The sequence below is a fragment of the Bos mutus genome, chromosome 23 (genome assembly GCF_027580195.1).
Source record: "Bos mutus isolate GX-2022 chromosome 23, NWIPB_WYAK_1.1, whole genome shotgun sequence".
Taxonomy (NCBI): Eukaryota; Metazoa; Chordata; class Mammalia; order Artiodactyla; family Bovidae; genus Bos; species Bos mutus.
This window is the reverse complement of record NC_091639.1, coordinates 38168438-38192568: the sequence shown is the minus strand read 5'-3', so window position 1 is coordinate 38192568 and position 24131 is coordinate 38168438. Positions and strand designations below refer to the sequence as shown.

Sequence of the window (24131 nt, the reverse complement as noted above, 5' to 3'; positions counted from 1 at the left end):
GCTCTTCTTTTCCCTTGGCTCTGAGAGTTTATCCATGCCAACTGGACCGTAAGTGACTGAAAGAATCAACTGCACATCAGAAAACTTGAGGGCCAGAAGGAAGCTCAGGGAGGGGCTGGCTTAGCAACTTAAAAAAAAAAAAAAAGAAAGAAAAAGTTTTTTTTTTTTTTTCCTTTGGAAAACCAAACTCAAGTGAGGCAGGAGAGCAGAAACCAGAATTCTTGCTCTGAGAACATGGTTTGCCATCCCCCCTTCTAATCTAACCTGATCATTTTGCAGAAAGGTGTCAGATCTCCTGCTCTTGGCCAGCTGTACCACAGGTTCCTGAGTCTATACTTGGATTGCGTTTCCCACCCCCCCCTCCACCCCCCACCTCCGCCGGGCTTTCAGAGGCCAAGCAGCTCCTGAATTGGGCAACAGGCCATGTTGTGACTGTGGAGGATTTCTGTGTCCTGTGCAGGTGAGAGACTCATCCACTTTCTCTTTCCTGAAAGCCCAAGGATCTTTTTTTAGGATTAATGAAACTGGTTCCCAATCTCCCCAGTGGCTCAGGATATTAAAGAGTTCTCCGTTTCTTGGAGTGGGTCAGGGCCAAGGGATACAAGCAGAAGAGCGAGGGAAAATAAGACAGTGGGAAGGCAAGGAGCCTTGTTAAGCTCTGAGTATTAGGGTTGAGATTAGGTTTACAATCTAGGATTAAATTTTACAGATAATATTAGGATGAGGATAAAGACTGAGGCTAGAATTTGGATTGAACATCGGCACTAATAAGAATGAATGATAATGATGAAAGGGTATGAACTGGGAGTTAAGGGTCATGGGGTAATGATTAGAATCAGAGTTGGAGGACCATCTGTTTTGTCTCAGGTCTCTACTTGTGCCTCCTTTTAGGTTGTGACTTTCAGGGCCAAGGTCTTCGGACTCAGTGTTACCAAGAAAGCAGCTCCTCTGATATTGAAGAACAGGGAAGCATGGTATGCTGCTGTCCATGGGGTCGAAAAGAGCTGGATGTGACTTAGTGACTGAACAACAAGCCCTTCTGAGCCTCTGCCCTTGAATCACATCTTTCATATACAACCTCGGTTGGTACTTCAGGAGCAGCTGAAGCATTAATATTATCCTTTCCTAAACCCTGCGGGCCATGTAGATGGCTCCTTTTGGGCCAATGGTGATTGCAAACTACTCCAAAGAGTCACACTATAGGTTCATTTGGAATGTAATCTACAGTAGAAAAGTCAAGACAGTTATGACGAAAGCACTTCTGCCAATTACCCCCCACACTTTGGTCCCCTAATTTGATGATGTCCTGAACTTTTAGGTTTTCTCTGAGCTTTCGGCCAATTGAGTGGGCACTTTATAGGAAATGGTTCAAGGGTTCTTCACAAAGAAACTTTGGGAACTAAAAATGAAGAGTTAGCAGCCAGCTAGGAAGATAATACAGAGAAGGCAATGGCAACCCACTCCAGTACTCTTGCCTGGAAAATCCTATGGACGGAGGAGCCTGGTGGGCTGCAGTCCATGGGGTTGCGAAGAGTCGGACACGACTGAGCGACTTCCCTTTCACTTTTCACTTTCATGCATTGGAGAAGGAAATGGCAACCCACTCGTGTTCTTGACTGGAGAATCCCAGGGACGGGGGAGCCTCGTGGGCTGCCATCTATGGGGTCGCACAGAGTTGGACACGACTGAAGCAACTTAGCAGCAGCAGGAAGATAATAGGAGGAAGCAGATGAACACTGGGTCTTATTTCTTACAACTGCTGTGTAACAAAAAAGTTCACTGTGAGCTTCAGTGCCTTCAGGTGATTTGAGTGGTGATGGAGACGTTTCCCCAGGATAGCCTGATTAGGATGCCAATTCATATATGAGTCTCACATTGATAGAACAAATTATTGTGCTTTTGTATTCATTCAACAAATATTTATTGAATGCCAACCAAATATGCCCAGGGCATTATGTATATAGCAGTAAACAGACATGATCTTTGGAGAGGAGACAAATAAATATTTAATTATAAACTGTGAACAGTGCTGCAAAGGAAGAGAGTGCCACAGAAGATAAAAATGGAGTAACATAATTTTAATTGGTGCAGGGTATTAGTGAAGGCTTATTTGAGGGAGTGCCATTTAAATTTAGGCCTGAAATAGTTTAAATAGCAGTTCCTTTGTTGGAAAATTCTTGAACTTGTCCATTGTTCTATACGCTTTTCAATTTCAGGCTGCCCATTTATTCCTGTTTTGGTCTGTGGTAGACACCTTTTGGAATCTTTGCCAAGAATATCACTGATCTTCTTTGAGAACTGTAGGCTACAAGGGTGGGCCTCTAGCAGCCATGTTTGCATTACAAAGTAAAGAGCCCTGACTACATTACGCTCCATTGGCTAAAGGAGACTGTACGAGGAATAGACAATCTGTCATGATTTAGATCAATAAAGTTCTTTCTCCTGGGAAGTGAGGTTTATAGATACTAATTAATCTCTGCAAGTTCTAAATTCTTGGCTATTTCCAATTTCTTTTTTAAAAAATATTTGGCTGCATTGGGTCTTAGTTGCAGCACTTAGGATCTGTGATCTTTGAGGCATACGGATTATTTAGTTGCAGCATGCAGGATCTCGTTTCCTGACCTAGGGATTGAACCCAGGGACCCTGAATTCGGAACACAGAGTCTTAGCCTCTGGACCACCGGGGAAGTCCCAATCTCTGTTCGTTCTTGAAATGAAGATACGTAAGCTTGGACAGCCATGTTCTGGAAGCGAGGATATGTAAACGTGGACAGCCACGTTCTACTATGTTCCCAGAGAAGCAGTGAAGGCAAGTCTGCAAAGAAGAAAGCAGCAGCTCTGTAGAGAGAACAACATTTGACCAGGGAGAAAAAGAGATAATGAAGGAATACCTACTGGGCTTCATGCTGGTAAGTTAAATCATTGTTCCAGTCCTTCGTGAGATCTTGTTGCTCTCTGTGCCTTTGGGTTCTGTAAGATTATTTCCTTAATTTTTTTTTCTTTCACAAAGAAGTTTCAGTAGGTTTCTGTACTGGCAGACAAAAGAGCCTTGACTAAGAGTGACTTTTATCAGATTAGCTCTTTCATTCAACAAACACTGATTGAGTTTGCTGCAGTCCCACCGAGACTGGTGGAGCCCACAAGTCTACAGAGCATGCACTAACAGAAAGGTATATATAGAAATAAAACAACAGTATTTGGTAATAAAATTAATCTAGGTAATACCCACTTGGTTGTTGGTACATTAACAGCAATTTCTAAGAGCTAGTCCTTTTGGAGCTAGGTTTTGTGAGAACACACAGACATATAAATTTCCTAGGCCTATAATGGGGACTATCTGGGCAGAAGAAGGAGGGACCAATTCTGCCTGATCAGAGTACGGGAGACATAGAGGTAATAAATAAATGAAGGGGCAATAGAAGTGTGCTGGGTAACAGAGGAAGGGGCAGAGGGGAATAGGAGGGACAGAGCCTTAGGAAATGCCTGGTACATACTGGGTACTTAATAAATGCTTGTTAAATTGAATAACTGGCAAACATACAGGTAGACAAGCAGTTTGTAAGATGACAATCATGTTTTACATAAAAATTTCCTTTTAGGTTTTTTTTTCCCCACATACAATAGAAAGTTGTCAAGATGCTAACAGCAAGAGTCCCACTTAATCTCAGTTTGTTAAACTCAAAGGCTGTAAATCTTTCATGAATGTGGCAATTTTATGTCAGTTTAAGTGAAGATTTAAGGAAACACAAGCTCACTGATAGCTAGATGTGCCAAATGACTTCATCCACTCTATAGGCTTTTGACAGAAATATTTATTGAAGTCTTGTGAAAATCCACAAAGTCGAAACTAAATATTAAGCAAAATAAATCACCATTTCATTTGGGGAGTACTTTGGCTTTAAGTGGTTTGATTTTTGCAATAACTGTTTTTATCAGTAAGAGCCTGTTTAGGAGGAATGCTAAACCAAGTGGGATCCTTGCTATTTACAAGATAGGAGGTAGGTGGGCCCCTAAGATCTCTCTTCAGGCCCGCTCACTGATGTCTCTCCCAGATTATTAGAAGTCAGAAGACGCAACAAGAACCTTAATAAGTCCACAGAGCATGCACAAACAAAACGGGCATTTCATACCAGTGCTGTGAGCGAGGGAGCTCAGTGCTGTCGGACACGACTGAGCGACTTCACTTTCATGCACTGGAGAAGGAAATGGCAACCCACTCCAGTTCTTGCCTGGAGAATCCCAGGGACGGGGGAGCCTGGTGGGCTCGCAACAGAGTCAGACACGACTGAAGCGACTTAGCAGCAGCAGCATTGAACTTAAAATAATTGTGACTATTTAGAAAACTTTAATTGGTGAGGGGCAGGAGGGGACAGCAAGCAACGTCTGTTTACAATAGGGTTTGTGGTTGTTAACTGGCAAGCCCTCCTCCTCTCTGTGCCAGGAAAAGGGGTTCAAGGCCCCTGTGAATGGTCTTCAAGTCCGCCTGTGAACATGCTGAACTGTGAGAAAAGAAAACAAGGAAAAAAAAAAAAAGAGACAGGAAGCCTCCCAGGGACTGAGAAGTTCGCCCATAAGGGCCTCAGCTTTGGGTCATTTCTCCAGATCTGGTGGAAATTTGCTCCTTGTTGAAATTAGTCATCAATAACTACCTTCTGCTCACGACTGGCTGAAACTTAGAATGGGTTCAGGATTAAGAGACAATGAGCGCTAAAGGACTCGTTTTTTTAGTGGCTCAAACTTTGTGGTCACTTCCCAAATTTCCATCACTGATTTGGCCATAGTTCCCCTCCGAAAACCAAAATGTCCACTCCAGTAAGAACAGACGCTGTCCTCGCTTCGGCAAAGGGAGTGAACTCGTGTCTCTAAGGCTGGGGACACCGATAGGCATAGAAGAGCACGGAATCTGACCCAGACACTACCCTCTTGCCCCCTCTCCATTGCTGGTGCGGAGGAGAGGAGGGACATTCCCAAAAGTTTACCGCTGCCAAAGGGAGACCAGTTCTCCAGGTGGAACAGGAAGAGTGAGCTTGGGTGTAGGAGACCTAGGAAGAGAGATTTTTTCAGGGGTTAGCAGTTCACTGAGAAATGCCCCCCGACATCTCCCAGGGGCAGGAGAGCAGGGTCCATGCACCTCTCGGCTAGCTGAAGACCCCGACGGCCCCAAGAAGACCGAGCCCCACTTCCGGGTTTGGAAACGCTCCTCCGAGCCCCTCCCCGGTCCGGCTTACGGGGTCTCCGGGCGCATGCGCGATGCTCGGCCGCCGCTCCGGGACCGGCCCAACTTACCCTTAAACAACTAGTCTGCTCCTCCCCCATCCTCGCTTGGGGCGTACCACTCCCGTTTCGGGGGAGGCAACGTGCCCCAGAGTACTCAGCAGCGTGCTTTCCCCTTCTTCACGGGGCGGGGGAAGGTTAAGTTTCCCTCAGACCTTAAAAGTCCCGAAGGATACGAAAGCCACCGAGGCCTGTCGTCGAGTGACAGCCCCGCGGTCTCGGCTCTGCCCACGGCCCCGTCCTCTTCCTTTGAGGAGCTGAACAAAGTGGCACGCCCGGCGCCCAGCTGATCAGCTGCCGGGCTCCGGCGGCGGCTCGCCTCACCCCCCCGGGCGAGACCATTGTGTGACTCCTCGGGAGGGGTGCTCAAGGCGGGGAGGGGGCGGAGCGGCCATTGTCCGGTCAGCGCAGCCTCCGGGGGAGGGGAGAGTGTTACGGAGCGAGCGGGGCCGCGGCTTTCACAGCGGCCGCTGCTACGCCGGAGCCGGCGGGGGGGACCTGAGGTCCTTCCCAGCGCCGCCGCACGGGACATCGCTGTGGCTGGGAGCGGCGGTGGGAACTGCCGAGGGCGCCGGGTCTTCCCTCCTCCCCGCCCCGCGGTCCTCGGTTCACCCGCACGCCCCACCTCCTCAGCTCCCCTCCCTCTTACTCTCCGCGCCTCCTCCCAGGCCTCCCCCCACCCCCACCCCCTGTCTCCGCTGGCCGAGTGGTGCGGCCCGCCTCCAGCTGACCGGCCTGGAATCCCGGCTCGGAGCCCCGGACTCGCGCCCGCCCGCTCCCTTCCCCTCCCCCCGCCCTGAGCCCCCCGACGCCGCCGCCGCCGCCTCCTTCGAGCGGGGCCCAGGCCCAGCCGCTGCCACCGCTGCCGCCGCCGAGCTCCGCCGCCGCCGCCGCCGCCGAGCACCATGGGAGACGCTGGGAGCGAGCGCAGCAAAGCGCCCAGTCTGCCGCCTCGCTGTCCCTGCGGCTTCTGGGGGTGAGTGCCCTGCCGGGTGGGGGCGGGGGCCGGGGCGCGGGCGCCGGAGCTGCCAGGGCAGGCCTCGGGGCCCGGGGAGGCCGGAACCCTCGGGCTGGGCCCAGGCCGGGCCTGCAGGGAGGGGCTCCAGGTTCGGGAGAGCTGGGGGGTGCGGTGGGCCGAGAAGGCCCTGCCTGGGGTGCGCTGCCACCCTCGGGGACTCGCCTGCCGGAGGCTCGGGCCGAAAGGGGCCTCCCGGGCCACGGGTGAGGGGGGCAGGGCCGCGGGAAGGGTGAGGGGGCGGCATTGGCACCTTCGGCTGGAGCTGGGGGTGCCCCCTTTCCTCGGCTTTTGGAGGCCGGTCCTTCCTTCCCTCCTTGGTCTTGAGTTGGTGCCCCCAGGAACCGGGAGGGTATTTCCTCTGACTTTTTCACCTCCCCTCCTCCCTGTCCCCCAGAGACTTGCATCATCACTTCCTAAATTATATCCTAGTCCCATTTGCTTTTAGGAAGCTGTTCACACGTCACCCATTTTAAAAAGTTGAGCCCAGAACCCAGGCTTGGGTAAAGTTACAAGACTCTTGAGGTCTCTCACCTTCATTCAAAACACGTTTCAGAAGATCTGTAAGATTTCCTTGTCAAAAACAAAAAACAAAAAACAAAAAACAACAAACCTCAAGTCAGCTTGACTTAGGAACGTGAGAGCCTGTATGCTTAATTGGCTCAAATTCTCTTCCATTTCTTTTTTTAATGATACAAATGTTCACCTTGGCCAGCTTATATTATTATTTGGCCATCCTGTGTTAGAGTGAAAATGTATGAGGTGGGAAGTCAACTTTACCACCTGTAATTACAGTTTAAGTTCTTGTTACACTTGGAGTTTTAAGGATTGCCACCCGTTTTACCCGACAGGTGCTTCCATTATAACTCATGACTCTAGGTCTATTGGAAAGAAACTGGAGACCTTGAAAGCCAACTTTTGTGATTTAGCTTTTTTATTTTCCAAAGATTCAGTATATTCGAAGGTGCGTAGAGGCAGTAAGGAAATGATTATTTCTTGTGAGAGCATTTTGGAAAGATGTATTGAAGATATATCTTTACTGTCTTTCAGATCCTAGGGATGATTGAAGTAGAAATTAAGGCTATGATTTTTGGGAGTGCAGAGATAAATTAGAAAGTGGATCTTAATGTAGATTACTGTGGAGTTTGTAATCAAAGGTTATGACCAAAAAAAAAAATCGATTCTCATTTCCTCATCTTTCTGCCTTTTGTTTCACAGAAATTTCCTGCTGAAAGGATATTAGCGAAAAATAAGTTATGGTATTATCAAAAGTTCTGAAGATGTGAAAATATCTTAGGTTTTGTAGTCTCCCCGTCTTTTTGACTTGAAAATAATAATGGTGTTGCCTGCTAAGTACTTTCATAGGCTGTCTAATTCCCACAAAAATCTCAGTGGGAAGCATTCTCTATATATAGCTGGGGAAACTGAGGCTTTATTTACAGATGGGAAGCTTCCTTTTGCATTCAGGGATTTCAGGGTGGAGCTGGTGAGCTCTTTAGAGTGCTTAGTACCATCACGTTTATGACATCAGTCTGCTGCCCTGGAAAAATCTGGTGTCACAAGCCTCAGATTGTAACTCATAAGAAGACATGTGGCTCAAAGAAAGTAGCTGCCAGTGGCAGCTAATGCCCAGGATGTATCAGGTCTATTTCCTGGCAACACGTTTATGTCCTTGGGACCATTATTATAAGTGGAACCCTTAATAAAAGATCTATGTCAGGACTTAGAAACTGAGCAAGGTTCTGAGTAATGGAAGGCGAGTTTGGTGGTAGAGAGGAATAGTTAGTTACACTCATACTAGACTTGTCCGAGAAGCAACCAGAGCTGCTTTTTTGGTACTTTCATTATGATACTTTTTATGAACTACAGTTTGCCTAATAGGAATTTGTTATTTGTTGTTAAGTCACTAAGTTGTGTCCAACTTTTTTGCAACCCCATGGACTGTATGTAGCCTGCCAGGCTCCTCTGTCCATGGGATTTCCCAGGCAAGAATGCTGGAGTGGGTTGCTGTTTCCTTTTCCAGGGGATCTTCCTGACCCAGGAATCAAACCCTAGTTTCCTGCTTTGCAGATGGATTCTTTATTACTGAACCACCAAGGAAGAACTAACAGGAGTTGGAAAAAAACTAATATATTTATGATGAAAGGTGTTCTTTTTAATGTGTAATGTTTTAACCTTTCCTAAACGCATTTGTAGTTTGCACTTTATACGAAAGTGTAAGGAAATTGCTGCCTAGATTCCATTATATCATGACTGACTTTGGACATGTTTCCCTTATTTATGGGCTGCATTCATATTAAGTTACATTCGTTAAATAAACTTAGAATGTATTTAGCAAATATTTGAGCGGCTCTGGTACAATAGACAAGAGGAGCACTGGCACTGTTCTCTGGGAGCAAGGGGCATAGAACAGTGAAACACTAGTTACAGTGAGTGTATTCGGCTTGGTGTAGGGTGCATTAGACACATTGGAAAAGACCCTGATGCTGGGAAAGATTGAAGGCAGGAGGGGAAGGGGACTACAGAGGATGAGATGGTTGGATGGCATCACCGACTCAATGGACATGAGTTTAAGCAAGCTTCGGGAGTTGGTGATGGACAGGGAAGCCTGGCGTGCTACAGTCCATGGGGTTGCAGAGTCAGACAAGACTGAGCAACTGAACTGAGGGTGTATTGGAAGGGGCACCTACTACAGTTGAAGAAGAGATAGAGGAAGCTAGCCTGGAGGGTGTTGCCCAGCCTAAACCTGTAGGAAGATTAAGAGAGAATGGAAATAGAAGAGTGATTTCTTTTAGGTAGAGGGGATAGCATGGGTGAAGGACTGAATGTTAGGGCACTACAAATTTGAGGAGCTGAAAGTTCATTGTAGAGGATTGGTAGACTGTGAAGACAGCTCAGCTGGAAATGTGGCTGAAGTGATGAGAGCAGTTAGTGACACAGGGCTCCATAGGTGATGCTTTAGACTTTGGATTTTTGTCCTGAGTGCACTGGGAGCTGTCGAAGAACTTTGAGTGGGTTGTGAGGTGACTTCTTTAATGTGAAAGATTATTGGATGATCTTGAGAGTTGCCTGGGTATGTGGGTATGATTGTGTGTGTGAGAGAGAATGCGGTGTCTGTATGTTTGTGGCGTGTTGCCAAGTCCAGAGGTACAGAAGACTTGGGAGAAGGTGTGTCTCTGAGCCAGGGAGAATGGAGACACGCCACTGAGGAGGTCTCTTGGCTTTTCCCTTCATGAACATGAAGGTGAGGGTGTTGTAAAAACTTTAGTCAGCATTGCACTCTTTGGAAGCCACAGGTCTATAAAGTCAGCTAGCCAGGGCCCACACCCAGCCCTTTGCAGAGGAGCCTCTTAGCAGAATGTTCTGGCATTAACTGACTAAGGCAGTTCCTTTAGGACTCTTTAGGCTCTTCTCTCCAGTGACTTAGGGTGTAGGATTTGCTGCCCAGCATTATCCACTCAGGACACCAGTCAGGTGGGGTTGGTTGAAATAGAGCTTTCAGGTGGGTCTTGTGGTAATGCAGTTAGGAACGAGAATGCCAGGAGGAGCAGCAGTGCAAATATGTTAGTGCTTGGAACACATACTGTTTCTAGTTTTGTATTGTGAAATTGTGTGGAGGTAATTAAGTTACTGTGTTACAGAGAGACTGGTGGGAAGCTTTGCTACCTTGCAAACTGTTGAAGGTTTACCTCTTTATAAAATTTGGAAGATGTTTGTGTAGCTCATAAATGTTTTCAGAGTTAATGACCATAAACAATTTTTTCCCTGAAAATTTTTAGTGAAATACAAGCATGAGCATTTTCTTGGCTTATTTTAGGCATTCAGTAATCATGCAGAAATCAGGCTAGTTTATGATTGTCAGATCTGAAATGAAATAGTCAATTGGTGCATTTTCTTCAGTTGAAATACAGATATATGTAAAAGCACTTTTAAATTATATAGATATAAGTGGTATTCGTTGAAACAGTGTACTGAGGGATATAGAGTCTTCACAAATATTTTCAAAAGTTGTTCAAAGAGTAGACCTAGAATATTATATAAAAAAAAAAGGAAGAAAAGAAGATACTGAGTGTATTATAGGTTAATAGAAAGGATAATTAATTAGGATGGGGAAAGGTGGACTTTTTTTTCCTAATTCTACTTATTAAGTATAAATATCTAATTAAAACTATTGATATTCTGCCTTTATAATTGGAGACAGTCTGAATCACAGTGTTATTTAATGGCAGCTTTGAGAAGTATGATTTTTTTTTTTTGTAAGGAAATTTAAAGTATGGTAGATATAAATGATCAGTCAGATATTTAGGGAATAATGGAGTGTTTTAGATACGGGATTTATTTGGTAAGAGTCTCATTGTTTTGATAAAAAGACATTCATGATTTATTTTCTAATGAATCATGTCATAAATTACATGGGTACATTTTCTTTAGGGAAATAGATTTTATTAGCGTTTCATGTTTGTGATCTATTCTGTTGAGAGGCATTTTACTTACCAACTAAATCTGCTAAATAATGATGAGTTTTAAATAAAGATGGGGTTAGAGCAGAGATCAAGAGTAATCTTAAAAAATAAATTCTGTTGCTGAATTGGTTACTAGTAGAAAGTTGATTCAGCCAAGACACTGACTAGTTAGATTAAACAGAGGTTATTTATTTTTATTATTTCTTTTATGGTCTCTGAGACCAGGCTTTGGGAGGTGGTATAGAACTCTGCTTCTGTCACTCTGTGAGTTATCTGCCAAGTATGCTTGCTCCTGGCAGTGTGTGGCCCTCTCGCTCACATTCATTTTTGATTTTTCAGTTTGTCTTCCACTTGGAACATGTTGCCACGCTTCACCCAGCTTAACCTGGGCTTTTAAATTCCATGTGAACACAGCATGATTCAGTAGTTAATCAGTAGAATGTTCATTCCAGTGATGTCACTAATTATCCATTTGATTAGAAAACCCCTCTTTAAACATTCTCTTAAACACAAAGCAGCTCATTTGTGCAGTTTTATTTATTTTAAATTTTTTTAGGGCTTCTCTGGTGGCTCAGTGGTAGAGAAGCTGCCTGCCATTGCAGGAGATGCAGGTTGGATCCGTGGGTCAGGAAGATCCCCTCGAGAAGGAAATGGCAACCCACTCCAGTATTCTTGCCTGGGAAGTCTCATAGACCTGGTGGGCTATGGTCCGTGGGATTACAAAAGAGTTAGACATGACTTAGCGACTAAGAAACAACAACAGACTTCTTAAAACAAGATTTTATGTTTATAGAGCAGTTCTAGGTTCAGAGCAAAACTGAGAGTAAGGTACAGAGATTTCCCATATACCCCTTGCTCCATCCATGCACAGCCTCCCTTGTTATCAGCGTCTCCACCACAGTGGTGTGCTTATAACAGTGATGAATCTACTTCGACAAGTCTTTGTCACCAAAGTCCATGGTGTATGCTACAGTTCACTCTTGGTGGTGTACGGTTTATGGGTTTGGATGACTGTATAGTGACATGTGTCTATTATAGTGTATAGAGTAGTTTTCACTACTGTAAGGATCCTCTGTGCTCTACCTGTTCATTGCTCCCTCCTGCCATCCCCTGTCAACCACTCATCTTTTTACTCTCTCTGTAGTTTTGCCTTTTATAGATGTCATATAGTTGGAATCATGCAGTAGGTAGCCTTCTCAGGTTGGTTTCTTTCACTTAAAATATGTATTTAGGTTCTTCATGTCTTTTTGTGGCTTGATAGCTCTTTTTTTTTTTTTTTTTTTTTACAGCACTTAAAAGGTTCGATTGTCTGGAGGTATCAGTTTATCCATTCACCTACTGAAGGACATCTTGGTTACTTTTAAGTGTTGACAATTACAGATATAGCTGCTATCAGTATCCGCGTGCAGGTTTTTGTGGACATCAGTTTTCAGCTCCTTTGGGTAAATGTCAGGGAGTCACGCAGTTTTACTCTGCATCTTTTGAATTTTGTGTGCATCTGAAGATGGAAAATGATTTAAATGAAGTATCGTGTGTGTGTGTGTGCGCGCTCACACGTGCTCATTTATGTCTGACTGTTTGTGATGCTGTGGACTGTGGTCCACCAGGCGGCTCTCTTCATAGGATTTTCCTGAATAATCCTGAATACTGAAGTAGGTTGCCATTTTCTCCTCTAGGAGATCTTCCCAACCCAGGGATTGAACCTTTGTCTCTTGCGTTTCCAACATTGGCAAGCAAATTCTTTACCACTGCACCACTTCGGAAGCCCGTTTACTGTCAGTATGTTTATCTATCTGTTTGCCCCATTTTCCTGAATACATTTAATGTATCCAGAAAATACAAAATTTGCCCTTTGATGTGATAGATGGATCACAGGGAGATAATTTTTTTTTTTTTTTTAATGAAACCATGGTCTTTGTTTACATTGTTTTGAGTCAATGGCTTTTTAGAGTTAGATCCAGTTAACAATATAGGACATAATGCTTTTTTTGGTATAATCCTTTTCTCCTCCCCATTCACTACTCTCACTTCGCCCGTCCCCCCCCCCCCAAAAAAAAGGCAGACCCAATTTTTTGTCTGGTGAAAAGTTTTGACTAAAAATCTCTTTCATAGTCCTTAATTGGGTATTAAAGTTAACATTAGCTTTCATAAATTAACCAGAAACTAGAAAAATCAGAGGGCTAAGAATTCTTTGAATATATAGAGTTCTTTAAAAAAAAAAAACAACCCTGTGTATTAAATATTTATGGAGGGCAGAGTATGAAGGGGGTGAGAGCTAATATTATTTGAATTTATTAGGTCATGAGGAGGTCGTGTCTGTGCAAACTGATGCAAAGTTTTGAGCTACCACAATAATTAATGATGAAGATTGAAGTTAAACGTTCTTTTTCTTTTTGAAGAAAGGTTAAGTTCAGTATCTCAACAAACCCACATGTAGGAAGTTGGCCAGTCACAACTCAAAACTTTTATTAATATAATTTTAATGAGACACTTAAATTGTTCAGATTCAGCCTTGTTGTGGGACATTGTGCCAGAGTGGTTTGCAAAAGAAAGCCTTCATTCCACCTGGGTGGATGACTGATATCATTCTGTTCTGCTAGGGGGTTTGATAAACAGGCTGATCCTGCTTTGGGCTGGGTCCCTAGGTAACAAAATTATGTTGTTGAATGAGATAATAAGGAAGAAATTTTCTGTGTGTTTAATGCAGAAGGGAAGTTAAAGAGCTTCATTTGAAGTTTTTAATAATCAGAATCTAAGACTGTATTCTAGAATTGTGTGTCCAGGATGGTAGCCACTAGCTACATATAGCTATTAAAATTCATACTAATTAAAATTAAATAAAAATTCAATTTTCAGTTATACTAGCTGTATTTTAAGTAATATTTTTCAATAACTGGTGGTTACCCCATTGGGGAACACAAATACGGAACACTTTATCCTCCTGAAAAGTTCTGTTGGATAATGTTCTTCTAGAATGTTGGCGTGAGAGGCAGCCAGGATTTTCAAGCCTGTTGTCTTTTGTTCTAGTTTTATTAAGATAAAACTAGAACTTTATTAAGATAAAGTTGACTTTCAAGTGTATTTACTCGTGAGTTCTTTAGATCCGTGTTTTCTCTCATATTCTAAGAATGTGAGGCTTGTTTAATTTAGCTCTTTTTCTTTTTCCAGCTCTAACATATTTTATTTCTAAAGGGAGAAGCACTGCTATTGTTAATTCAGATTAACAAAGGAAGTGCTCCTTTGATCATTTTTGGGAATTAAAATTTCAGTATAAGTTAGTCTATAATTTGAACTTTTTTTTCATGTTAGCTTTTGGGTCAGTCATCTTTGCCCCTTTCTTACCTTTATTAAACTGGCAACCTCAGAGGCCTATGCAGGGAGATGTTGGACTAATAGAGAATCTTTTTTTTTTCTCTTTAATGAGAATTTTTGAAGGTATGCACTTTGGACTGTGACTTTTGTAGATTCACAAATGTGAATCTCATATGATAGCTTTTGATATGTGATCAGAGATAAATGCATTCGATTTTCTGATAAATTCAAGTCTCTATATTCAGAGGAAGGTGGAATGTGTATTGGATTATCCAGCAGCATTGGGCAAACCCACACAGTGGACTGAGGAAATGGCACAAGATGAATGAAAATGTCATGTCATCCCTTGAGGCCCGGGGCAGAGCTGGACATCTGAAATTATGGCTGCAGCTGTTCACCAGAGGAAGGGAGAATGCAGTAGGAAGAAGATGTAGTACTAGCTAACTGCATCTGTTCATTCTACTGTACCAAGTGTCCTGTATCAGAAGACAGGTGCAGTTTTTTACTAGGGCAGAAGAATGTTCTGGGAAAGATCATGGACCGCAACTGTGACCAGTCCGGTGTGGGGAGAAGGGAAGCAGGGGCAGACCACGCCGCAGAACCTCGGCAGTGGACAGGCTCTGTGTAGCCTCACTGCTGCCTCATTGAAGTCCTGGTAAAGAGTGAGGTTGGTGGTGGTGTACTTGGGACTTTTTGGGGAATACCTTTTCTAATTTCTTGCTGCTTAAGTGGAGTGATGTGAAGTAACAGTTATTCATGTCTTATCTGTCTCCTGGACTCACACACACCGGTAAGTTGAAGTGCATTTATATAAATAATCACACTCTTTTAGCCACACTTCTGGAAGAAGTATTTTAACCATTCAAAAGTATCGCATATACTCTTCCTGCAGTCAAGTTCTTGGGCCAGACGTGGTTTTCTTACATGTTTGTGCTGGTAACATTCCTGAACACAGTGTGGGAAGTTTCCTCTAGATTAATGGATACCTAACGGGAAGAATGGAGCAGGACTTTGGAGACTATGAATTGGGTGGGGGCTTTGCATATCAGTTAAATGGCACCCCACTCCAGTACTCTCGCCTGGAAAATCCCATGGACAGAGGAGCCTGGTAGGCTACAGTCCATGGGGTTGCAAAGAGTCAGACACGACTGAGCGACTTCACTTTCACTTTCCATACTTTGACAGTCTCTGCCTATTTCAGGTCATTGTTTTTCAATTTCAACCCTTTTTGGAATATCTTATATAGATAGATGTGCTGGCAAAGTTCTCCTGAATTTTTTTCAGCATAATGAATGAGGCAAAATAGATGGAATAATATAATCATTCTTAACTGTGCAGGTGTGTATTAACCTGCAAGAAATAATAAACTGGAGGTGGGAAAAAGTGTGGTGTATTTCAGTGTATGTTTTTAGATTTAAGATTTTTTTGGTGTCTGTCCTAGCAATGGATGGACTGTATTCCTTTTCTTCAGATGTCATTGAAATCCAGAAAACCAGGTTTTTCAAGTCATTATGTTTGCATATAAAACTTTGCATGTTATACATTTTTATCTATTTTGCCTTTCCCTTTTAGTATAACACAAAACTGCTACTCACCTCTAAAAATAAAGGTGTTTTTTTGCATGTTGATCCACACAGATCCTTGCTTAGAGGACCTTTTGGTTTATTCCTTTGTTGATTGGGGGGACATAGTCATGTACTCTCTGAGGCCTATATTCCCTGGATCTGTATAGATCACTGTTAATTAGCTTTACCTGTTGTCCATGTCGCTCCTTCTCCCACCCCGCAGTACTGTAGCACTTTCAAGATGTGTTTAAACTGTGCATTTTATTTGTAAAGCTAATCTTTGTTTTTGCCAGATGTGGGACAGGATCTAATGGAACAGTTGCTGTAACTTAAAGTGATAAAGATACAGTCTTATAAAAGTGTGGAGTGTTACATGGTGTACTCTAAGAGTCTCTTTGGGGGTTTGCAATCTGAATAATATCAGTATGTATTAATTTAGAAAATGATAGCCACAGAAAATTTTTTCTGTGGAAGTGTGTCCTTAAAGGCTGTATTTTTTTTCCTCTTTGGTTTTAAACTGTCTGGTGACTAGATATTTATGATTCCATAGTTGAATGGTCCCTAGGTTTACCCGAATAGTTTTCATTGTAGATAAATTACTTACATTGTATTTGGTTGGAGTTAGGGACAGAAAGAATGGATTGTTCTGGTTTTGTGTTTAACTTTGGGATGCAGAAAACTCACTGGACAGATCTGTATCAGACACTGATTTGGAGGTGGGTTGGAAGAGTAAGGACACACAGAGTGGTCGGGGGGACTGGCTTGCAAGGGGATGAGGTTGGGGAATATGTTAATCAGGAGTGAAGATGCTTTGTGGTCACCGACTTCTAGTCAAAATATGAGGTGACCACATTTGTAAGGTGTTGAGAAACTAATGTGAACAGGTGGTGTGGGTGAGATTAAAGGAAACATTCTGTTTTTTCTTCAAGTGTAGGGTGTGAGTCCCTAGGGGTCTTACAGGAAAGTGCTAAAGATCATAGGATGAGAGCTGTAGTGCAAATTCCAAACTAAAGTTAGTGGAAGTGGCAGCCGCTTTCAGCAGGATTGGTGTTCCATCTGTTAGAACTCTATCTTCTGCGAAGCCTCACAGTACCTTCTCAAAGGCGAGTACTTCGTGGTGTCTCTGCCTCAGGCCTTCGAGAGTCTGCTTTCTCTTATTATTGGTGTTGCCACAACCAAGTTCATGCCTTGGAGGTATTTTTCTTTTTCCTTTTCAACCTCAAGCCTGATGAGGAGAGTTCGATGTTTTGCTCATCTCCTGCTTTATTTGCTGTTCTTGGGGGAAGAAAATCACAGCCCTTCTATTTGAAAAGATTTTTCAAGAATATACACGGGGGAAATTACATTAAATGTTAAAGAATTGTAGTTTTGGTTGGGGGATAACACATTTTTTATTTGCTAAGAGGCCAAGGAAGGGCTCCTCTCTCATCCAGCCTGTTTGTTGTTTTGTCGCTAAGTCGTGTCTGACTTTTGCTATCCCATGGACTGTAGCCCGCCAGGCTCCTCAGTCCATGGGATTTCCTAGGCAAGAGTACTGGAGTGCATTGCCATTTCCTTCTCCAGGGGATGTTCCTGTGCCAGGGGTCAAACCAGTGTCTCCTGCATTGGCAGGCGATGTTTTACCACTTAGCCACTGGGGAAGCCTTCATCCAACCTAGGCCCTTCCAAAATGCCTCCAAAGATGAAGGGCATGCTGATCTCTTATCTTCAGAAAACATCTGAGCTCAGTGGCTGGGTATGGCTTTGAAATCAAAGACCTGGTTTGAAAATTTGAGTTTATAACTTTCTGCTTGATTTTGGGTGGTTTACCTCTTTGCCTCTTTTTGTTTAAAAAAGAATATCCCAGAGTTGCTTTGATGTTTAGTGAACTAATGCCTGTCAAGCCCTTTGGCACAGTGCCCGACCAGGGTAGTTACATTTATTAAGGGCTAACTTCTCAGCCTTGAATGAAGGAGCATTGGTGGCAGATTAATAGATGCAGAACTGTCTTGCTTCAGCTGGCAGTTTGCATTTATGGTAATCTCCAGACCAGTTCCACATCGTTAGTTGATGAGGTTTCTGACTGGGCTTAAGCTGGTTTGGCCGTTTTCCAGAGCCTTGTTCAGCAAGCATTGTTAAGTACTCTATTGTGTGTCTTGAGCTCTGCTAGGCATGTTATACCCTGTTCTGGCTTCCGCTCTAAGAAAGCTCACAGTGTGGAAGGGGTGGCAGACGGTAAATGAGCAAAACACCCTGCAGAAGGTGCTGTGGAGATGGTCACAGAGCCGTGAGAACACTGACGGCATCTTTCCAGGCCTGGGAGCGGCATGGCCAGGAGGGCTTCCCTGAGGAGGTGGTGCTTCAGCTGGCGGCGGAGGATGAGCAGGGGTTAACCACAGGGAGAGGGGAGGAAGGGCTGTCCAGGCAGGGGGAGCAGCTTAGGCAAAGACAGGGAGGAGTGAGAAAGCATACTGAACTCAGAGCATTGCTGAGTCAGTTCAGGATGTTAGCTGCATCTATGGAGGAAGGCAAGATGAAGCTGAGGGGATGAGCAGGGGCCACGCGGGAACTTACTTGATTGTTGGGCTGTTCGATTTAGATTCTATCCTGAAAGCCATTGGTACCATGTTTAAAGATTTTAAGTATGGATGGCAGATGATATTTATGTTTCAAAAAATTTACCCTGACCACAGTGTGGAGGAGAATTGGAGGGTATAAGCATAGAAGCAGAATCTAGTTAGAACACTTAAACCTTTTTGGGCTGTGGATCTCTTTGGCAATCTGGTGGAGCCTGCAGACCCCTTTTTGGGATAAAGCATAAAGTAAAACATGATGATCACAAAGGAAACCAGTCAGATCTAAATGCACTTCTACCTGTGGACTAGAGAGTCTGTGAACCCTAGATAAAGTAACTCTGAGTGGATGCTCTAGTAGCGGAGCTGCAAATGAATGTGGGCCAAAAACGGGGTATTTGGGCTGTGATAACAAAATGCCATAGACTGGGTGGCTTGTAAACAACAGTTTATTTCTTGCAGTCCTGGAAGCTGGGAGTTCAAGACCACAGCATGGGTGGATTTGGTGTCTGATGAGAGCCAGCTTCCTCATTATTGCTGTCTTCTCATTATAACCTTCCATGGTGGAAGGGATGAGGGACTTCTCTCCAGCTGCTTTTAAAAGGGTATTGATCCATGATCTAAGCAGAGCCCTCATGATCCAGTTGCTTCCCAAAGGCCTCACCTCCAGACACCATCACACTGGACATTAGGATTCAACATGTGAATGCTAGGGAGGCACAAACATTTCACTCCATAGCACTGGGGCAGTGAGGACTGAAGAGCAGGGCTTGAGTGTAAGAGCAGAGGCAGATTGGTTGCGGGGCATGGAAAGGAAAAGAGGCAGCAAGACTTCTGACATGGGCAGTTGGGTAAAAGATGGTCAGTCACATACAGTGGGTATAGAAGTTCTGCCTGCACACTCGTTAGCTTTTGAAAGGTCGTTTGTGAGTCCATTTGTTTGTAAGTCCAGTGTGAAATGGTAGAAGCAGCCTCTAATGTAGCTCTCAGTTGTGTGTGAAGTCTGGTTTGGTAGAAGAAAGTTTATACTTTGGAATTTCTTAAGTTGAAGTGATTCCATCTGAAAGATGATGAACAGGTTGTGGGAAAGGCATGATTAACTTTAGAAATGTTGAGTATGCGTTTTGATGAATTAGCATGTCAGTATATTTTTATCACATTTTAAAAATTGAGGTATAGTTGATATATCACATTAGGTTCAGGTGTACAACATTATATTTGCTCTTTGTAGATACTGCAGAATGATCCCACAGTAGCTCTAGTTAACACCCATCACCATACATAGTTACAAAATTATTTTTCTTGTGATGAGAACTTTTAAGGTCTACCTTTTGGCAAATAAATACACAAATTTCAAATAAATACATAATACAATATTACTAACTGTAGTCACCCATGACATTCATTTTATAACTGGAAGTTTGTACCTTTTGACCCCCTCGCTCATTTCGCCACCTCTCACCTCCTGCTACCACCAACTGCCAATCTGTTCTGTACATGTTACCTTTTTTACCCCTAAAGATTCCACATATAAGTAAGAGCATACAGTATTTATTTGTATTTTTCTATCTGACTTATTTTCATTTAGTATGATGCCCTCAGGGTCCATCCATGTTGTTGTAAGTGGCAAGATTTCATTCTTTGTATGCGTGTGCATGTATTTATTCGTCAGTGGATGAGTGAACAAAGAAAATGTGTGTGTGTGTATGACAACTTAGGTTGTTTCTGTGGCTTGGCTATTGTAAGTAATACTGCAGTGAACATGGAGTGCATATCTTTTTGAATTACTGTTTTCATTCTCTTTAGATAAATACCTAGAAGTGGGAATGCTAGATCATATGGTAGATCAATTTTTTAATTTCTTGAGGAAGCCCTGTACTGTTTTCCGTAACAGTTACACCAATTTACATTCTCAACAACAGTGTACAAGGGTTCCCTTTCCTCCGTGTCCTTGCCAGCATTTGATAGTTCTTGTCTTGGTGACAGTAGCGGTTCTGAGTGGTGTGACGCGCTACCACACTGTGGTTTTGATTTGCCTTTCCCTGATGATTAGTGATGTAGAGCGTCTTTTCATGTTCCTGTTGGCTATCTGTATGTCGTCTTTGGAAAAATGTTCACATCTTTTTAATTGGATTGTGTTTTTGGTATTGAGTCATGAGTCCTTTATATATTTTGGGTGTTAACTTCTTATCAGATATATGATTTACAAATATTTTCTCCCATTTGTAAAGTGCCTTTTCATTTTGTTACTGATTTCCTTTGCTATGTAGAAGAGGCTTTTTAGTTTGATAGTCCCACTTATTTATGTTTTCCTTTTTTTATACCTTTTTTAAGTGTAAATATTTTATTGAAGTATAACATTCATAGTGAAAAATGCATAAGTCTTAAGTGTCTAGTGAAATGAATTTTCACAAAGTGAATATTCACAGATATTCACAAAGTGAATGTAACCAGGGCTTGTATCAAGAAATAACATTCCTGCCCCTAAGAAGCCTTTCTTCTGCCCTTCCAGTCACTGCCCCTCCTCAGGGATAATCACTATCCTGACTTCTAAAGCTATAGATTAATTTTTTTCTTCTTAAATCTTTTTCTACTTTTTTTTTTGTTTTACTGAGGCCGAACTTTGTTTATGGCACACATTTTAAGTGTACACTTTGATGAATTAAAAAAGTTATTTTTTAGAGCAGCTTAGATTCAAAGCAAAGTTGAGCAGGAGATACAGAGAGCTTCTCTATTTCCTTTGTCCCCACACATGCTTGGCCTCTCTCACTGTCAGCATCCCCGTTAGTGGTCTTCTGGTCACTGTCAGTGAAGGTACGTTGACACAATCATTGTCAAAGTCCACAGCTGCTGTTAGGGTTCTCTCCTGGTGGTTTTACATTCTGTGGGTTTTGGCAGGTGTATGATGATATGTATGCATCTTTATAGTAGCGTATAGGACGGTTTCACTGTCCAGAAAATCCTCCGTGTTATGCCTGTTCATTTCTCTATCCTCTAGCAATTGTTAGTCTTTTTATTGTCTCCATAGTTTGACTTTTTCCAAAATGTCATGTACTAGTTGGAATCATGCAGTTAATAGTCTTTTTAGATTGACTTCTTTCACTTAAGAATATGCTTGAAAGCTCATTTCTCTTTAGCAAAATGATATTCCATTGTTTGATGTATGAGTTTTATCCACTTATCCATTTAATTTATCCACTGAAGGACATCTTGATTGCTTCCAAGTCTTGGCATTTATAAATAAAGCTGCTAATCAACATTTGTGTGCAAGGTTTTATGTAGACATACATTTTCTAATTGGTGAATGCCAAGGAGTGTGATTGCTGGAATGTTTGATAAGAATATGTTTAGTTTGAATGTTTAGTTTGGAAGGAACTGCCCAACTGTTTTTCCAAAGTGGTTGTACCATTTTGCTTTCCCATCAGGGGTGAATAGGAGGTTCTGTTGCTACATATCCTTCCTGGCATTTGATGTCATTGTTTTGGATTTTGGCCATTCTAAGAGGTGTATTTTGGTATCTTGTTCTAATTTGCAATTCCCTTGTGACAAATGATGTTGAGCGTCTTTTCAGATGCTTACTTTTCATCTGTAATCTTCTTTGGTGAGGTGTCTGTGTGGGTCTCATGCCTGGGTATTGTATAACCGCTGCCTGCCCAGACTGACATAGGCTCACATGCTGGCACCCCAGCAGGAGTCTCCTTGTGTCCTACCCTAGTTGATAACTCCAACTTTGATTAGTTTTGTCTGTGTTTGAATGTTATGTAAGTGGAATCATATGGAATTTACTTTTTTGTGTTTGGCTTCTTTCCCTCAGCATTGTAACTCTGAAATTCATCTACATTTGTGTAAGAGAGGCAGTGATTTTTCACTGCTTTGTGGTGCTCGATTGTATGCTCACGTAACTTACCTGTTGTACTTTTTAGAGTTTTTTGGTGGGTGTGGGGTACTCTGGATAATGCTGCTGTGAACATTCTTGCACATATCTTTTGGTGGATATAGGCACGCATTTCTTTGGCTTTTTCACCCAGAAGTAGAGTTGTTGGGTTACAAGATGTTTGTTTAAATTAGTAGGTACTGCCAGTTTTCTGAAGTGATTGTGTCAGTTTACACTACTGTCACCTGATGAGAATTTTGGTTATTTCACATCTTCATCAATACTTTGTTTTGATACAGTCTTCATCAATACTTGATATTGTAAAGAGACATCAATACTGTCTCTTTCTACTTAGTTGTGTAGGGTTGCAGCAGTGTGATTTTAACTTGCATTTTCCTCATGACTGATGAAATTGAGTATCTTTCTTTGTTGGCCATTTGGCTAAAACTTGTTATGAAGTGTCCATTCAGACCTTTTGTTCGTTTTTTTTTTTTTTTTATTGTGTTGTCTACTTTTTCTTCTTCATTTATAGAGGTTCTTTATGTATTCTGGATACAAGCCCTTTTTCAGATAGCATGTAAAGATATCTATAGTTTTATAGTATCTTTTAATTGCTTTTTTTTAAATTTGAAAAAGAATGTGTACATACAGTAAAAAATTTGAACAACAGAGATGAATATGCAGTGAAAGGGCTGTCTCCTTCCTACACCATATTCTTAGTCCCACTTTCTGGCAAGAATCATGGTTAAGTTTCTTGAGTATCCTTCCAGAAGTTTCCTGTGCATACACTACATTTACCCCCTTTTTTCCCACTAACACTAATAAGAGTAGTGAAGTGCATGCTATTCTTTACCTTGCCTTTTTTACTTAATATATCTTAGCGTTCTCCCCAAAACAGCATATGCATTTCAAATTGCTTCTTTAAATGGCAACAGAGTATTCCAGTAGATGGATCGAGTCTGTTTTTAGCCAGGCTATCTAATCACTTCTTGGTTTGTATTATTATTATTTCTGTTACTACTACTCCTACTGCTGCTGCTGCTAAGTCACTTCAATCGTGTCTGACTCTGTGCGACCCCATAGATGTCAGCCCACCAGGCTCCTCCGTCCATGGGATTCTCCAGGCGAGAGTACTGGAGTGGGGTGCCATTGCCTTCTCCCACTACTCCTACTGCCACTCTACAAAAATGGTATCAGGTATATTGAATTTTAGGACTTACGGACCATCCCAATGTGGAAATGCCTTAGGTGTTCAAAATTTAGGGCTGCGCCATTTAGGGTGACATGAGTGCATAGATCATAGCTAAAGCCAGTAGAGCAATTAGGATCACACAGGAAGTGCTGTTAGACCAGTGGTTCTTCAAGTACAAACGGGGTTGTCAGAATTGTTCTGGGAGTCTTTTCTAAAAATCACATCACTGCTGCTTCTCCCAGCTCCAGTTTAGTGGATCTAAGGTGGGATTTGTGCAATTCATTCTTGCCTTTTTTTCTTATCCCTTGACTGTTACCCCATCCTAAAGGAAATCAGTCCTGAATATTCATTGGAAGGACTGATGCTGAAGCTGAAACTCCCAATACTTTGGTCACCTGATGCAAAGAACTGACTCATTTGAAAAGACCCTGATGCTGGGAAAGATTGAAGGCAGATGGAGAAGGGGACGACAGAGGATGAGATGGTTGGATGACATCACCGACTCAATGTAAACTCTGGGAGATGGTGATGGACAGGGAGGCCTGGGGTTTAGCAGACATGGGGTCGCAAAGAGTCAGACACGACTGAGCAACTGAATTGTTACCCTGTGTATCATTTTCCTTTTGAGATCCAATTGTATAGAATGAGACGACAGCTGAGGATGGAACCCTGAGATACACAAGTAGAATAGGTGGAGCTTGGGAAGGGGGATGGATGGACAGAGAAGTCAGGTCAGTATAGGTTCTCTGAAACCAAGAGACGGGATGGTGCAATGAGGAAGTGGCAGGAGAGTCATGCTGCAGAGAGTGTCCAGTAAGAGGATGATTGGGACTTCTCTGCTGCTTAAGAGTGCTAGAAGAATTTAAGTAATGCCTTTTTAGTCA

The 24131-nt window shown here is 42.8% G+C and overlaps 1 protein-coding gene and 1 long non-coding RNA gene across 6 annotated transcripts in view; one reads left to right on the top strand and one right to left on the bottom strand.

The window, feature by feature from the left end:
• Positions 1-1879: 1879 nt before the first annotated feature.
• Positions 1880-5700, bottom strand: LOC138985082 (uncharacterized). Of its 4 annotated transcripts, none has more exons than XR_011462345.1 (4): positions 5132-5700; positions 4131-5042; positions 2896-3026; positions 1880-2815 (listed from the first exon to the last, which is right to left on the bottom strand). It is a non-coding gene; the product is annotated as an uncharacterized lncRNA (long non-coding RNA). The 4 variants fall into 4 exon arrangements; XR_011462343.1 differs by having other exon boundaries at positions 1881-2815; positions 5287-5700; XR_011462344.1 differs by having other exon boundaries at positions 1886-2815; positions 2896-3031; positions 4131-5700.
• Positions 5701-6044: 344 nt separating this feature from the next.
• Positions 6045-24131, top strand: part of ZFAND3 (zinc finger AN1-type containing 3) — a 328146-nt gene continuing 310059 nt past the window's right edge. For both annotated transcript variants that reach the window (XM_070361351.1, XM_070361350.1), the window contains exon 1: positions 6045-6250. In XM_070361351.1, coding sequence (XP_070217452.1) covers positions 6180-6250 — 71 coding nt within the window. In that variant the 5' untranslated portion in view covers positions 6045-6179. The remainder of the gene's footprint in view (positions 6251-24131) is intronic.